The sequence below is a fragment of the Bombina bombina genome, chromosome 5, assembly GCF_027579735.1.
Source record: "Bombina bombina isolate aBomBom1 chromosome 5, aBomBom1.pri, whole genome shotgun sequence".
NCBI lineage: Eukaryota > Metazoa > Chordata > Amphibia > Anura > Bombinatoridae > Bombina > Bombina bombina.
Window position 1 is genome coordinate 50,060,071 of NC_069503.1, and position 13,810 is coordinate 50,073,880.

The 13,810-nt window shown below is 40.8% G+C and overlaps 1 protein-coding gene across 1 annotated transcript in view; it reads left to right on the forward strand.

The window, feature by feature from the left end:
* LOC128659821 (zinc finger protein 585A-like) overlaps positions 1–13,810 on the forward strand; it is a 113,345-nt gene that overhangs the window by 1,085 nt on the left and 98,450 nt on the right. Inside the window, exon 2 of the mRNA XM_053713392.1 lies at positions 2,698–4,200. Coding sequence (XP_053569367.1) covers positions 2,698–4,200 — 1,503 coding nt within the window. The remainder of the gene's footprint in view (positions 1–2,697; positions 4,201–13,810) is intronic.

Consider the following 13,810-nt stretch of genomic DNA (forward strand, 5'->3'; position numbering starts at 1 on the left):
CTATCACAGGAAACTTAGTACAAGATTCATCATACAGTGAATAAGATATAAGTATAAGTATTATTAGTAATCTCAGCCAATAAAATAACAGGGTAAATAGTGTTGATAATACTCTATATAAACATAATGCAATCCTGCCAATGTTAAATTAAGCCTCCTAGCACAATAAAAGGGCCACTCTTGGACCCCTGACCAGGTGGGATTTCTGTTACAATAGGGGGCTACCTGTATTAAAGAAGACCACTCATGGATCTTACTCTGTTTACCTCGGATTTTAAGTTTTGATATTGTCATAACTTATTCTCTAGGTAGGGGGAAGAATAAAATTGTTTTTCCTGTAGAGTAGATATACCATGAAAGTCTAAGATACAAGGACCTCTATGGAATCTAATCATGAATGGCATTCTAACATCAATAAAGCTGTATACCTTTAGAGGTAGGGGCGCATGTCTTATGGGGAACAGGGTTATGGTAACAACTATCATATCCCAACATGAAGCTAAGCTAGGATTTCTTTTTAATAGGGGTTATTATTAACACAGCTGTCACCAAATTATATACAGATATGAGACTTCTAATTGCTTTTAGGCAAATATAGGAACTCGCTGTCTCGGCCGCAGACAGCAAGACCCAGGTCATACAGAATGAGAGATAAAGGGCAATCACTCTCGGGTGCAGTTAGGGAGACCTAAATAAAAGTAATATTAATAAAATGATGGCTACACGATGAAAGAGAATAAAGATGTTTGACCTGCAAACATCTTAAAAGGGAAAGTTTAGTTATTGCAACTAGCTGCATTTACTCATGCCATCCCTGTTCAACTATTAAATCCTTTTTCTCAAGTCTCAATCTGTCAAATGTTGTAAACCTGCATATATGGAGTCTATCCAGATTAAATAGGCATCTAAATATAACCAGTTAAGAATATAAGGATAAACATACAGCTTCTAATATAGATGCTATTAAGTAATTATAAGAGGAGTATCGTCAGTTTTCTGCTCTACTTGTTCCATAAAATGACTAACTGGCAGGTACAAAATCACTGCAAAATTTATTAGCATTAAAGTACAGAAAGTATAATTAGAAGCCGTTCAATTGGGATATTGTGGGCACATTAAGTAGTTCTGTAAATAGACATTAAACAAGCATTCAACGTGTACTGTAATAGTCAACCAACATCTGCTAGCATGAAAAACATTTGTGATATCTCGCTCCAGCAGTCCCAATGAGTCTATAACTGGTAAACACATTAGGAATAAAAATGCAGAGGCATTATACCTCCAAACATAAGAACGTAACTGGCAACTGGAAAGTAAAAGTAAAACCTTGCGGTGCAAAATACCAATGAGCTGCGTTGCTCATGCATTAGTCCATTCATGACCATAGGTCTAGATCGTCTGTTAATGCTGGAACCTCCGTAAATCACCACCCAGCAGCTGTGACCACTGATAGCTTAATGTTTAGCCCACTCCTGTTTTATAATAAGCTAGTCCAGCATGTTGACCTGGATAGTTCTGGGAAACATTACGCCACATACTTGTCTTCCATCCGAGGCCCCTTAAAATGCTAGGTCTGAAATGAGATGGAACTAGGGCCAGAGCTGCAGCCGCAGCGGGTATGCGCACTTCACCTCCCAGTGTCGGCTTAACTAGCTTGAAGATCGCAGCATTAGTCTGCGCAGTGGTGCGTTGATCTAGCTCCTCTCCCATATCACATCTCACCATAGCTTCTGTAGAAACCGGAGCAGCAGGAGTTAGAGTAGGCAGAGACAGCATTACCCCATCCGTGTTAGTAAGCTCCATCTTGGGATCTTCTTTTCTGACAATGCCATTGTTAGGCTGCTGAGTGGGGTCAATGCTGTTTTCCCAAGCTGTCATAATAAGTTCCTTAATCTGTCTATATAAAATAGAGTTGTCAGGCTCCATTTGACAGATACGGTATTAGTTCCCCACAATGAATGGTGCAGTTGCAGTGGTGAAAGAGGTAGCACTGCTCCTTAATGACAGGTCTACAGAGAGCCCGCCGGGGGGTATAGATTGTGGTAAAAGTCCTTAATATGTCCTGGTAGTCCGGGTAGATGTGTAAAAATCCATAGCCACGAGGGAAGAAAGATGGCCGCCACTTGTATAAGTGCAGAGTAGAGCGCCGATCCTAATTAAAAAAATAGCATCTGAGAATAAATTTGGCTTACACCAACAGTTAGGAGAGAGTCCACGGTGTGTCCAAAGAATTTTTCAGAATTCGTCACTACGAAAAACAATGGATAGAGGTGTAAATTGGATAAGTAGGATCAGAGCAGCAAGATTATGCGGCCACTCTCATGGGCTCCAGACTCCGCCCCTCTCGGAGTGCTTAATTTATGATAATCACATAGCTGACACGCTGCTCTCCATACTGCCTAGTGTACCTTGTAAGTTTTTCATTCGTCCGATGAGTCCACCTGCACAATTTTAATGGGGACCTATAACATTTTTTAATCAATAATCTGTATTTTATTATATTATTATGATGAAGAAATATTTACATTATTTGTCTTCCGCTGTTTGAATTTTTGATTTACATGTTACTCAATTAAAAAATTAACACAAACCAGAAGACATTTTATGGAGTGTAAATAAATAATAGGATTTTTGATAAAGATGATTCTATTATGAAGAATAAACGTTTATTTTCTTTTTTCATTTCTTTTTATGTAGACAAACCCATCAATAGTTCTTATCCATCCTTCACGACAGGAAGCATCAGAATGATACCAAAAACTCCAAATGTCTTAAACACCAATGACTATTCACCAACATTGGGGAACTCACAGCAGATATTTGTTGAATTGACAGGAACTGGGCAGCAGTCATTATGTACAGAGAGTAATTTAATCATCAAACAAGAGGACGACATTTATGTCTTATCTAGTGAAATGATTATCCCAGAGGATAAACCACATGCACTTACTGGGTTTTCAAAACATTTAAAAAAAGGGGAAAGTCTTCAGTCTAGCCAAAAGATTCATACAAATAAGAAACCATTCAAATGTGCAGAATGTGAGAAAAGCTTCACATGTAATTTGCATCTCCTTGACCACCACACAGTTCACACAGTTGTAAAACCTCACACATGTACAGAATGTGGGGAATGTTTCACTTCCAAGGGAGACCTCACATCTCATAAAAATACCCACACGGACCAAAAAGCTTTAAGCCTTATACCTTATGAAAGGAACCACACAGGGAAGAAACCATTCATATGTACAGAGTGTGGGAAAGGTTTTAGATTTAAGTCTGATCTGAAATCTCATGAAAGAATTCACACAGGGCAAAAACCTTTCACATGTACAAAATGTGGAAAAAAATTTACACAAAAGAGTAATCTGAAAACTCATGAAAGGAGTCACACAGGGGAAAAGCCTTTCACATGTACAATGTGTGGAAAAAGTTTTACACATATAAGTCATCTGAAAACTCATGAAAGAAGTCACACAGGGGAAAAGCCTTTCACATGTAAAGTGTGTGGAAAATGTTTTACACAAATAAATAGTCTGAAAACTCATGAAAGGATTCACACAGGGGAAAAGCCTTTCACATGTACAGAGTGTGGAAAAAGTTTTACACATATAAGTCATCTGACATCTCATGAAAGGATTCACACAGGAGAAAAGCCTTTCATATGTAAAGAGTGTGGAAAAAGTTTTACACAAATAAATAGTCTGAAAACTCATGAAAGGAGTCACACAGGAGAAAAGCCTTTCACATGTACAGAGTGTGGAAAAGGTTTTGCACATATAAGTCATCTGAGAACTCATGAAAGGATTCACACTGGGGAAAATCCTTTCAAATGTACCGAGTGTGGAAAAAGGTTTTCACGAAAGGATAGTCTGAAAACTCATGAAAGGAGTCACACAGGAGAAAAGCCTTTCACATGTACAGAGTGTGGAAAATGTTTTACACAAATAAGTAGTCTGAAAACTCATGAAAGGATTCACACAGGAGAAAAGCCTTTCACATGTACAGAGTGTGGAAAAAGCTTTACACAAATGATTAGTCTGAAATATCATGAAAGGATTCACACAGTAGAAAAGCCGTTCACATGTAAAGAATGTGGAAAATGTTTTACACAAATAAATAGTCTGAAAATTCATGAAAGGAGTCACACAGGAGAAAAGCCTTTCACATGTACAGAATGTGGAAAAAGTTTTACACATAAAAGTCATCTGAAAACTCATGAAAGGATTCACACAGGGGAAAAGCCTTTCTCATGTACAGAGTGTGGAAAAAGGTTTACACGAATGGATAGTCTGAAAACTCATGAAAGGAGTCACACGGGAGAAAAACCTTCACATGTTTATAATGACATAGAGGGTAATACAGCAGAAAGTAGCATGTAGTGCTTGATGAAGACCAGGGTAGCTACCAATACCCTCAAAGTCTTGAAAATACTGTAATAGTCCACAGCACTGTGATAAAAATATCCTCTATTGGCACAAAAATGTAACAAACTAGTGACATTTGGGGTATCCCCCTTAATCATACATCTGATGTATGATTAAGGGGGATATCCCGAAACGTCACTAGTTTGTTACATTTTTGTGCCAATAAAGGATATATTTTTATTTATTTTTTCAAATCATTTTTATTGAGGATTTCAAGAATACAATAGCGAACATTGTACAACATAAAAAGAAAAAAGGAAACAAAGATGATGGTTAATTGCACTAAAAATGTACAAGATCTTCCACCGCTCATCTCTGCAAAATAATCATTTAAGACAGTGATAAAATTCGGGACTAACGGGTCATAACTGTCCATTCCCGAGGTGGACTCTAACGTTAAAGGGAGTGCTTTCCATATAACATGTGGACAATGTGTGTTCTTATAAGAAAGTGGATAGTAAGAAGAAGCAGAAAGAAGAGAAGTGTGGGGGGGGGAGAGAGGATGAATAAGGAGAGTGAGGAGGGGGAGGGGGAGGGGGGAAATGGGGAAAAAAAGAAAAGAAAAAAAAGGAGGGTGAGGAATAATGCTAATGCGTGTGAGTGCGCATTTACATCCACACGTGTACATGCAGGGCCATGCCTATGCAGCCATATGTAATGTCATAGCTGCAGGCAGCTCGCTCCTCCATAGGTTTTACCTGTTTGTTGAAAGATGTGTAGGTTAAGTCCATTCGTTAGGCCATTGAATGCATTACGTGATTAAACATGGTCTTTTTATGGAGTTGTATCCTGGGGGCGCACAGCCGGTTGAGCGGGAGAGTTGTACTTCTCCTATGTCTCGGTCAATAAACAGTGCAGGTCTAATTTGTTCGTTTTCATGAAGTGATATTGTTCCAGTACAATTAAGTCCGTCACCTGCGTACGCCAGTCACTTAACGTCGTTGGAGCTGCTGATTTCCAGCATTTTGGAATGAGCTTTTTAGCCCCATTGATCATTAATAGGAGTAGTGCCCTTGTGGCTTTGTTTTGAATTTTGGGGAGGCCCTGAAACATTAAAGTGTATATGTGGGGTAGTAAAGTAGTGCCTATTATTTCTGAGACTGCAGAAAACACGGTCTCCCAGTAGGGTATTATTATTGGGCAAGTCCACCATATATGGTACATTGTCCCACTCTGGCCACAACCCCTCCAGCACATGTCTGTGATCTGTGGATTAGTTCTATGTAGTCTTACAGGAGTGAGGTACCATCTACTCAAAAGTTTAAAGTGCATTTCCTGTATATTAGCAGAAGAGGATGCTTTTGCTGCAGTCTGAAATGCTATTCTCCAGTCGATGGGCTGTGTGTCTGTATTAGTCTCTCTATCCCACAATTGTGTGTAGGTTGTTAGTGACTGGTCATCACGTACTAACAGTAGCTTATATATAAGGGATATGGTATGCCTTGGGGAGTTCTGTTGTATGCACCATTGTTCAAAAGGGGTGAGTTCCCTATTAAACATGCTCTTATATCTATGTGAGGTAACAAAATGTTTGATTTGGGAGCGAGCGAACCAGGACGAGAACAAATTCTCGTCCCATTGTTGAAGAGTTTCCAAAGGGGCTATGTCACCCCCATCTAGGGCGAAATGCAATATCCCGTCTCTCAATTTATATGGTCGTCTATGTGCCAGTTTTTTATGTGTTAGTGGGATCCCTGGATGTTCTCTCAGGGGTAGGAGCGGGGAGTAAAGTGAAGAGATGGTTTTATCCCATTCTCTAAATGTTTCCCGCGTGATAGGGAAAGATTTCAAAGTCGAGGGTCTATGGCGCGGTTCGATCCATGCCAAAGTGGCCATATTACCTTTGGAGAAGATCTGATTGTCTAGATGTACCCATGCCTTCTGAGTATTGTTGTGATTATAATTTAAGATTGGGGAGACCCAATCCTCCTCTGTGTTTTGGCATATGTAGTGTTTGCCTACTTGTCCTGCCCTTCCTTCCCTGCCAAATATAATTATCAATAATTTTTTGTAGTTGAGTGAGATATATTTGGGGCAGTGGGATCGGTAGTGCCTGAAAGATATACAGGATCCGTGGTAGGATATTCATTTTTATTATGCCCATCCTGCCTAACCATGAAATGGGCTTGTTATTCCAGAGTTGTAGGTCATTCGCTATTTCATTTTTTAGCTTTTGATAGTTGTAAAGAATGATATCATTGTCTCTGCTTGCTAAATTAATCCCCAAATACTTCATGTGTTTTTTAGCTATTTGTATGTGGAGGGTATCTTCCATTTGGGTGATAGTTTGTGGGGTGGCTGAAATGTTTAAAAGTTCAGATTATGTGACGTTAAGGTGGAAGTTGGACACCTGACCATATCTATGTAGTTCCGATAGAATGTTTGGAAGAGTGGTTTCTGTGTTGGTGATAGTAAATAGTATATCATCGGCGTACATGATCATTTTATGTTCCCTATCCCCCACCAAAATGCCTGTAATGCTTTGATTGAGCCGTATAGAGACTGCTAAGGCCTCGATTGATAGCACAAACAACAATGGGGAGAGGGGGCCCTGTCATGTACCATTCATAATAACGAACGGGTCCGATAACATGCCATTGGTCCTGATCTTGGTGTTGGGATTGGAATATAGGGAGAACACCATGTTGAGGTAGGGAGTGCCAAAATTCATTTTGAGTAATACCTCTTTGAGGAAGCACCAGTCCACTCTGTCGAACGCCTTTTCGGCGTCCGATGAGAACAGAGTCAGCGGAACAGATTGTTGTTTGGCATAATTGATTAACTGGAAGACTCTTAAGGTGTTGTCCCTGGCTTCATGCCCTGGGACAAAACCCGCTTGGTCCGTGGATATTAGATCGGGGAGGTATCTATTAAGTCTAGTTACTAGCACTTTTGCCAGAATTTTGACATCAGTGTTCAAAAGGGATATGGACCTGAAGTTCCCTGGTTTATCTGGCTTCTTACTGGGCTTCGGTAATACTGTTATATGGGCCTCAAGCATGGAGGGGGGGTAGAGTTTTGGTTTTAGCTAATTCGTTAAATAGGGCTTGTAGGTGGTGAACGAGGGTGTATTTGAATATTTTATAATATTTAGGTGTAAGGCCATCTGGGCCCGGACTTTTCCCTGTTGGGAGGTTTTTTATTGCTTCGCATATTTCGTCTGATGTGATAGGCATGTCTAATGAACCGTAGTCCTCTGTTGTTAGTTTGGTTAGTGGTAAATTCGTCAAGTAGTCTTTTCTTAATAATTCCTTTGTGGTTATGTTGTCCTGCTTACTAAGTGTTGGGGCCCGGGGGGTCTAAGTTGTACAATTTGTTGTAAAAATCTCTCAGGGTATTTGCTATCCCCTTACTATCCTGCACTGTCCCTCCCTTACCATCTGTGAGTGTATGAATAAAGGTTTTTAGTCTTTTGCATTTTATTGACCTGGCCAAAAGTTTGCCTGGCTTGTTCCCCTGATCAAAATACAATTGTCTCAGGTATAGAGCTTGTTGTCGGGATTCAGCTGTTAATATGTCTCTAAGTTCTAATTTGGCCTGCTGCAAGTTATATGAGATGTCCTTATCTTGTGGGTTTGCTTTATGTGCCGTTTCTAATTTAGTTATTTTAGCATGGACTTGCTCATGACGGATCCGTCTTTCTTTCATGTTTTTAGCTTTCAACTTTAAGAATTCGCCTCTAATGACACATTTGTGCGCTTCCCAATTTGTTGTGCGAGAAGTATCAGTATGGTTATTAAATGAAAAATACTCCGTCAGTGCTGTGTCCAATAGATTCACTGCTGTCGGGTCTGTAAATATATGGTTGTCCAGTCGCCAAATGTAGTCAGGGGAACTTCCGGCCACACAATATCACATATTACTGGGGCGTGATCTGTCCATGTGTTTGACCCTATTTGACATGAGTGTATTATTGAGAGACTAGTTGAGTCAGTGAACCAGTAATCAATGCGAGAATATTTGTGGAAGACATTGGAAAGGTAGGTGTAATCCCTCCTCGTTGGATGGAGTGTTCTCCATATATCATGGAGGTTTAGGCTCGCTAGAGATGTTTTAATCGATTTCAATATCATTTTGGAGACACTGGACCCTGAGTTGGATGTATCTAATGTTGGTTGCAATGGAACGTTAAAATCCCCGCCCAGCATTACCGCACCCTTTGCATGATCTAGAAGTAGCCCAGTTATTTTTTTAAAAAAGCGGTGCTGCTGCATGTTAGGTGCATACACATTTAGAAGTGAGATTGGTCTCTCAAAAAGGAGGCCCACTAGAAGTAAGTACCTGCCCTCTGGGTCTTTGTGTGTTGATGAGATTTGAAAGTCTGTTGAGTTGTGCATTAAGATGCCCACTCCATTCTTTTTTTGGGGTCCCGATGCAAAGAAAGCAACAGGATACTTCTGTGATGACCATTTTGGCTCCCTCCCTCTCTGAAAATGTGTCTCTTCTAGGAAGACTATGGAACTGTGAATCCTAGAGAACTCTCGCATCGCTACAGAGCATTTCCCTGGGCTGTTCAGTCCGTGTGTGTTAATTGTCATCAAGGTCAAAGTATGGTCCCGTCTACGGGAGTGTGAGGTTTGCATTTTTGAGAAAAAAAACAACAAAACTTTATAGGGGAAGGAGGAGGGGAAGACTTACAGGGAAGAGGGGTATAAGAAGAGCTAGATAATAGGTAAGAGAGAGAAAGGATATAAGTAGCCTCTAGACTGAACAACCTGGAGCTATTGAAGTGAGCCTCAGATTGACAGCCCTGACTATCTATCAGTTAAAGAAATGAGAGAGTAGAAATGCAAGTGAGAAATAGAAAATCTCCTTGCTAGAGTGCACTATAAGAAGTTAGTACACTAATGGGGATGTGTCCTGGCAAAAGTGGAGGACTGTTATTTATGAGTTTGAGTTTTTCTTAGGGTATGTGGTTTTGTGTAATGGTCTTGTGGTAACTTGTATCATCTTGCCCGTCTTAATGGGTGCACAAGGTTTACCCTCAGGTGTATATGCTATTTTTGTGTCATGTTTTCTTTATGCGAGGATGGTGTGGTGTTGGTGAGCACTGTTGACTACGTGTGTGCGGGCTATGATAATAGATGTACGTACTTTCTGGGTTTCTGTGAAAATGCTGTATGTAAAAGGAAGAATGTTAACTGTGGACATGTCACTCACAACAATATTTACATCATATCACACCAAAGGTATAGTAAAACAATTGAAACAACATTCAAGATAAACAGTTAGACTATATTGTCATTTAAGGTATAACTGATCTCAACATTGTCCCCTCTTTGAAAAGTATTTTCTACAATTATTTAGAAAGTAACGAGGAGGAGCAGCATTGTTCCTATATTAATATCTTAGGGATTAGCCCAACATAAATAAAAACAGTCTTAAAAGTTGCTAAGATAACATTATTTTCAACAAAATTATAACTGGTCTCATATTTGTCCTTGCATTTGGGCATTGCCCAAGATTAGGCTGTAATACCCCGGGTGGATGCAGTCTGAGGCAGAGCATTATTATTCCTATTTTTATTGCCTCTATAACTGGTCTGTGGCAACCAGGTAAACAAATCAGGGTTCATAATGCCATTATACTTGCATCTCTGAAGTAAGGCAGCGACCTCCAGGAAGCAGCCGTTAGCAATATTGAGGGAGTCCAAGCTTTCTAATCTGTTTTAGTCCCCTGTCTCTGTGTGGGAGACTGCAACTTGTGTGGAAGAGCTGCCCTCTTCCCGTGTCTCATCTTGAGCATTTTGTGCTGCCTCTTCGGCTATCTGCGGGGGAGATGGAACCTCGATAGAAAGTTGTGTGCAGAATCGGGCAAGATCTTCTCTTGTTCTATACGTTACTGTCTTATTGTCCCTAGTGGCGACTATCGAAACAGGGAATCCTCATCTGTAGGGTATTTTATGTGCCTGCAGGACAGATGTAAGGAATGAGAGAGACCTGCGCTTTTGCAGGATGGTAGGGCTAATGTCACTGAATATTTGTATGTTGATCCCAGCGTGTCTGATTGGCTGCTTTGCTCTTGAGTATCTCAAAATGTCTTCCTTGTCAGGGAAATGGAGCAGTTTAACAATTCTATCCCTGGGAGGTGCTTTGGGTGGGGGCTTCGCCCTAAGCGCTCTGTGGGCTCTTTCAATAGGGACATCCGGTGCCCCGGGTGTCCCCCTAATGGTGCGGAAAAGGTATTCTAAATATCCCAAAACCGCATTAGGAGCAATGGACTCCGGTGCCCCCCTGATCCGCAAGTTACGGCGGCTGCGGTTTTCTAAATCCTCTATTTTCTCATGTAGTGCTTCAATAGAGTTCTCTTGTGCTGTGACTTTATTAGAAAGTAGTTTGAGTTCAGCTGAGACCGCGGAACTCCACTCCTCTACTGTTGTGACTCTACCTTTAAGAGTAGATATATCCTTGTGAAGATCTTTGTATAGGGTTCTGACCTCGTGCATTGCAACCCTTATATCTTCTTTAGAGGAAAGCAAGCTCAAATCAGCTTTAGTAACATAGCCTGTAGGTATTGAGTCCATTGTGGGTTCCTGGGCTGTTGCTGCAGTCTGTCTATCCTCTGCTGTATCAATCTGAGAGGGTGTATTATGGTCAATAGATTTCAAGTAATGTCCTATTGTTTTATTATTAGAGCCCTTTTCCGTTTTTTGGCCTTTCTTTTGAGGCATAGCACTGTATAATAATGAAAAAAAGAAAAGAAACAAAAGAACAAGGAAGCGTATGGGAGAGGTGCTCTTTCTTGCTTGATGAATTATATTTCTTCTGTTAAGTGTGATCAGTCCACGGGTCATCATTACTTCTGGGATATTACTCCTCCCCAACAGGAAGTGCAAGAGGATTCACCCAGCAGAGCTGCATATAGCTCCTCCCCTCTACGTCACTCCCAGTCATTCTCTTGCACCCAACGACTAGATAGGATGTGTGAGAGGACTATGGTGATTATACTTAGTTTTATATCTTCAATCAAAAGTTTGTTATTTTAAAATAGCACCGGAGTGTGTTATTATCTCTCTGGCAGAGTTTGAAGAAGAATCTACCAGAGTTTTTGTTATGATTTTAGCCGGAGTAGTTAAGATCATATTGCTGTTTCTCGGCCATCTGAGGAGAGGTAAACTTCAGATCAGGGGACAGCGGGCAGATGAATCTGCATAGAGGTATGTAGCAGTTTTTATTTTCTGACAATGGAATTGATGAGAAAATCCTGCCATACCGATATAATGTCATGTATGTATACTTTACACTTCAGTATTCTGGGGAATGGTACTTCACTAGAATTACACTGTAAGAAATACATAACGCTGTTTAATAACTAGAGATTATGTTTAACGTTTTTGCTGGAATGTAAAATCGTTTTCATTTACTGAGGTACTGAGTGAATAAATGTTTGGGCACTATTTTTCCACTTGGCAGTTGCTTAATCTGTTTTCTGACAGTTTCTGTTCTCCCTCACTGCTGTGTGTGAGGGGGAGGGGCCGTTTTTTGGCGCTTTTTCTACACATCAAATATTTCAGTCAGCAACTCATTGTATTCCCTGCATGATCCGGTTCATCTCTACAGAGCTCAGGGGTCTTCAAAACTTATTTTGAGGGAGGTAATTTCTCTCAGCAGAGCTGTGAGAATTATAGTTTGACTGAGATAAAAAACGTTTATTCTGTAATTTGTTTCCTGCTTTCAGAATTTGTTATCTTTGCTAATGGGATTAAACCTTTGCTAAAGTTGTGTTATTTACAAGGATTGAGGCTATAACTGTTTCAATTTATTAATTTTCAACTGTCATAGATCTTCTGTGCTTCTTAAAGGCACAGTACGTTTTAATATTATTCTAATTGAATTGTATTTCCAAGTTACAAGTTTATTTGCTAGTGTGTTAAACATGTCTGATTCAGAGGATGATACCTGTGTCATTTGTTGCAATGCCAAAGTGGAGCCCAATAGAAATTTATGTACTAACTGTATTGATGCTACTTTAAATAAAAGTCAATCTGTACAAATTGAACAAATTTCACCAAACAACGAGGGGAGAGTTATGCCGACTAACTCGCCTCACGTGTCAGTACCTACATCTCCCGCTCAGAGGGAGGTGCGTGATATTGTAGCGCCGAGTACATCTGGGCGGCCATTACAAATCACATTACAGGATATGGCTACTGTTATGACTGAGGTTTTGGCTAAATTACCAGAGCTAAGAGGTAAGCGTGATCACTCTGGGGTGAGAACAGAGTGCGCTGATAATATTAGGGCCATGTCAGACACTGCGTCACAGGTGGCAGAACATGAGGACGGAGAGCTTCATTCTGTGGGTGACGGTTCTGATCCAAACAGACTGGATTCAGATATTTCAAATTTTAAATTTAAACTGGAAAACCTCCGTGTATTACTAGGGGAGGTGTTAGCGGCTCTGAATGATTGTAACACAGTTGCAATACCAGAGAAAATGTGTAGGTTGGATAAATATTTTGCGGTACCGACGAGTACTGAGGTTTTTCCTATACCTAAGAGACTTACTGAAATTGTTACTAAGGAGTGGGATAGACCCGGTGTGCCGTTCTCACCCCCTCCGATATTTAGAAAAATGTTTCCAATAGACGCCACCACAAGGGACTTATGGCAAACGGTCCCTAAGGTGGAGGGAGCAGTTTCTACCTTAGCTAAGCGTACCACTATCCCGGTGGAGGATAGCTGTGCTTTTTCAGATCCAATGGATAAAAAATTAGAGGGTTACCTTAAGAAAATGTTTGTTCAACAAGGTTTTATATTGCAACCCCTTGCATGCATTGCGCCGATCACGGCTGCAGCGGCATTCTGGATTGAGTCTCTGGAAGAGAACATTGGTTCAGCTACTCTGGACGACATTACGGACAGGCTTAGAGTCCTTAAACTAGCTAATTCATTCATTTCGGAGGCCGTAGTACATCTTACTAAACTTACGGCGAAGAATTCAGGATTCGCCATTCAGGCACGCAGGGCGCTGTGGCTAAAATCCTGGTCAGCTGATGTTACTTCTAAGTCTAAATTGCTTAATATACCTTTCAAAGGGCAGACCTTATTCGGGCCCGGGTTGAAAGAGATTATCGCTGACATTACAGGAGGTAAAGGCCATGCCCTGCCTCAGGACAAAGCCAAAGCCAAGACTAGACAGTCTAATTTTCGTTCCTTTCGTAATTTCAAAGCAGGAGCAGCATCAACTTCCTCTGCACCAAAACAGGAAGGAGCTGTTGCTCGCTACAGACAAGGCTGGAAACCTAACCAGTCCTGGAACAAGGGCAAGCAGACTCCCTAAAACAGCATGAATTGAGGGCCCCCGATCCGGGATCGGATCTAGTGGGGGGCAGACTTTCTCTCTTCGCCCAGGCTTGGGCAAGAGATGTTCAGGATCCCTGGGCG